Consider the following 3400-nt stretch of genomic DNA (forward strand, 5'->3'; position numbering starts at 1 on the left):
GTAGGAAAATTTTTTCCTTTACATTTTTAAACTTTTAAAAATTAAAACTTACATTTTAATGTAAATGTAAACTTGTATATATGGTTTATACTTTTTTTGTCTCTTATCTGACTAGGTACAAATCAAGACCTATCAGCTCCTCCTTTCCATTTTTCAGTATCCGAATCCAGCTGTTTCCTATCCATACATTTACTCTTTAGTATCCTCTATCGTGGAAAAGTTGCAGGAAATAAATAGGAGGAAACCTGAAGACACTGCTGAGCTTCAGATCTTTCAAGAAGGCATAAAGGTCTTGGAAGCACTGGTGGCCGTGGCTGAGGAACAGCACCGTAAGTGCTAGCACTGAATGCGTACGAACAGAGTCAGAACCTGAATGTTCTTTAAAGTATAAAACATCCCTCTAGTCACTTAATATTGTATTTTCACACTTGTGGAAACGCAGATGTTGATGTTAACCCCAAGTATTGATATTATTTAGTATTGGTTTGGGAGAAGAGATCGGAAGAACTGCTTCCCTTCAGGCTGGGGGAATAGGTTCCTGTCAAGTGTGCATGGAACATCTGCATCCCTGCAGCCGGTGCTTACACGGTCTGTGTTCTTTGCAGGCTCTCAGCTCGTGGCCTGTCTTCTGCCCATCCTCATTTCCTTCGTTTTGGACGAGCATGCCCTGGGATCAGCAACTTCCATAATGAGAAATCTCCATGACTTTGCTTTGCAAAATCTCATGCAGATTGGGCCTCAGTACTCATCCGTCTTTAAAAGTGTAATGGCTTCTTCTCCAGCCTTGAAAGCCCGCCTTGAAGCTGCTATAAAGGGCAATCAAGAAACTGTCAAAGTCAAGACACCAACATCTAAACATACTAAGAACTCTGGGAAGAGTTCAAGCATCCAGTTAAAGACCAACTTCCTCTGATTTTTTTTTTTTTAAACTAGTAAGCACCTTAACACAATACTTGATCATTTCCTTCACTTTGGGGGCAAAAGTGACATTTTAGACACAAGTGCACTTGAGGTCTGGCTATTTATTTTAATTTAAATAGCTTAATTTGGAAAGTCACAGCCAACTTACTTTTTGTGGGTTTTTTTTTTTTCTTTTTCTTTCATATAATAAAACCACAGCTCAGTCAGAATTCTTGCCAGGAATGTCAATAAAATGCTAAAGAACTAAACTTAGAAAACCAACCACTGCTTTAAAAACAAAATTTATTTCTTCTAACAGTCTACATACATATGGTATACTTAATACATTTACAAATATAGATTTGACTCTAAATTATCTGCATTTATATTGTATCCCAATTGCTAATTTAAAATTCTGCCTTATTCAGTAATTGTATTAAACTTTCTTGGAGTTCTCGAACAATGTAAGTGACTGGAAAGCTATTTAGGAAACTTGGCTTGGAAGTATCTAATATATATATAATAGTACAAATTAATTACAGTCCTACAGTGTAACTTAAGATTCGATATCTATAAATATCATGACATTTTATGATCTATTGGTTTTATTTGTATTGAGTTTGGAAAATTGACATTTTAATCATTTTAAATATAACCAGGGCATTTCAATTTCTCCCAAGGATTTTCTTTTACCTCTGTTCCTAACAATTTTCTTCATTTTCATTTGTGGCAAACATTCATACCAATGCGTTTATAATTCATATCTATATTTTAATTAACTATGGGTTTCTATAAATGTTAAATTTAGTATAAATTTAGATCATCAATGAATAAAAGTATGTTTTTTTAACATGAAACATATTTTAATATAGAAAAATCTGATGATGAAGTCATTTTGGTTGAAAAGTATTTTTTAATTGTTGATGATCATTGACTCTCCTTCCACTTCAGCGTTATACTGTGTGAATTAAACACTGTGTCAAAACAAAGCACTTCCCCATTAAAAATTAAAACCCGAAGTGAGAGGGGCATGTTCACAATGGAGAGACACTTGGAGTCAAACAAAAGCAATGTGATGTACTCTATTTTATTATGTTTGTATATAAATACACTTGTAAATTGTTCAGAATGAAAACATTTGACAAATTCTAACACTACAATCAATTTTTCTAATTTACATAAATAAAGCTAATTTTCTTTATCATTCTTGTATGTGAAATTATTTTACCCACAAAAGATGGCTGGTTAGTCTTAAAGAGTCCAGAAAATCATTTCTGTGGAGCAAATAATACTTTCTCTAAAACAGCCTATTTTCTCTTAAGAGTCCTGTTTTGGGCACATTCTTTGCAGTGGTTTGCATTCTTTGTCTTCCTAATCGTCTCTATGAATTTGTATACTTACTATTTCCTTCACCTGAATGCCCTTCTCTGCCTGTTCTGTCGGGCTGACTTCCACTCCTTTTAGATCTGGTTTAAAATGTCACTTTCCCTAGATAACGCCTTAAGGCTTCTTACCCTCTCCTCAGACCAAGCAACTATGACTGCTTCTTGACCTGTGTTCCTATAGTACTTTATATATTCTTCCGTGCATTGAACATCACATTACATTCATTTTAATATTTCCCTTTTAGACTGTGCCTCCTGACAGTGAGCCATTTTGTCTTCTATAACTGCCTGTGTGACACCAACTAGACACTTAAAACTGTTGAACTGCACTGATGTAGGATAAATTTGAACTCAGAAAGGTATTCCTTTGCAAGGCAAATGCTAGACTGGGATATTCCCAGGATAAAATTTTGTTTGTTTCTTTTATATTGTTTTGTGTTTTGTTTCATTTAGTCTGTTTGTAAACATTAAGGTTTCTGCTCATCATTTAGCGACCTGGCATCCTGAATTAATCTGGATTAAGGTGCTATACAAATATCAGTACTTATGAAAAAATATCATGTCGTCATAGAATTAAGAACTTTGAGTTGGACACTATTCTATAACCTATTTCTTTGTATCACCTTAACACAATATTGGGTTGTTTGGGATTTTTTTCTTTTCCTTACCCTGAAGCTTGTAGGATCTTGGTTCCCTGACCAAGGATTGAACCTAGGCCCCCAGCAGTGGAAGCAAGTCCTAACCACTGGAGTGCAGGGAATTTCCTCTTTAATACAATATTGAATTAGTTAAAGATATCCTTACTGATAAAGAATGTAAGAGGCTTAATGGCTGAGGTTTGAACCCACCTTTCAGTGTTCCACATTCCGTCCAGAGCTTTCCTCACTCTTTGTTGAAGATATTTTCATTGAATATTTCTCCAAATTGCCACCAGAAGTTTTATGGCTAAAACAACAGGAAAAAGTGGGAGAAGTTTGTGACCTCTACAGTTTCCATGGGAATAATAATTATACAATTAGATACTGATGTAAGTTCTGACTTGTTCAAAGGTGAATACTTAAAAATTGAGAAACACATAAATTCTTTACATCTGTTTTATTTTAATGAGTCTCCAG

General features: G+C 34.6%; 1 protein-coding gene across 7 annotated transcripts in view; it reads left to right on the forward strand.

Moving 5' to 3' along the window:
• HEATR5A (HEAT repeat containing 5A) overlaps positions 1-2963 on the forward strand; it is a 99177-nt gene extending 96214 nt beyond the window's left edge. For 5 of the 7 annotated variants that reach the window (XM_010847002.1, XM_010847009.1, XM_010847010.1 and 2 more), the window contains 2 exons: positions 116-329; positions 606-2962. In XM_010847002.1, coding sequence (XP_010845304.1) covers positions 116-329; positions 606-913 — 522 coding nt within the window. In that variant the 3' untranslated portion in view covers positions 914-2962. Of the gene's footprint in view, positions 1-115; positions 330-605 lie in introns of all 7 variants that reach the window. The other 2 variants (XM_010847007.1, XM_010847008.1) reach the window with 1 other exon arrangement.
• Positions 2964-3400: the final 437 nt, after the last annotated feature.

Source organism: Bison bison, unplaced genomic scaffold (assembly GCF_000754665.1).
Source record: "Bison bison bison isolate TAMUID 2011002044 unplaced genomic scaffold, Bison_UMD1.0 scf7180017864242, whole genome shotgun sequence".
NCBI classification, from domain to species: Eukaryota; Metazoa; Chordata; class Mammalia; order Artiodactyla; family Bovidae; genus Bison; species Bison bison.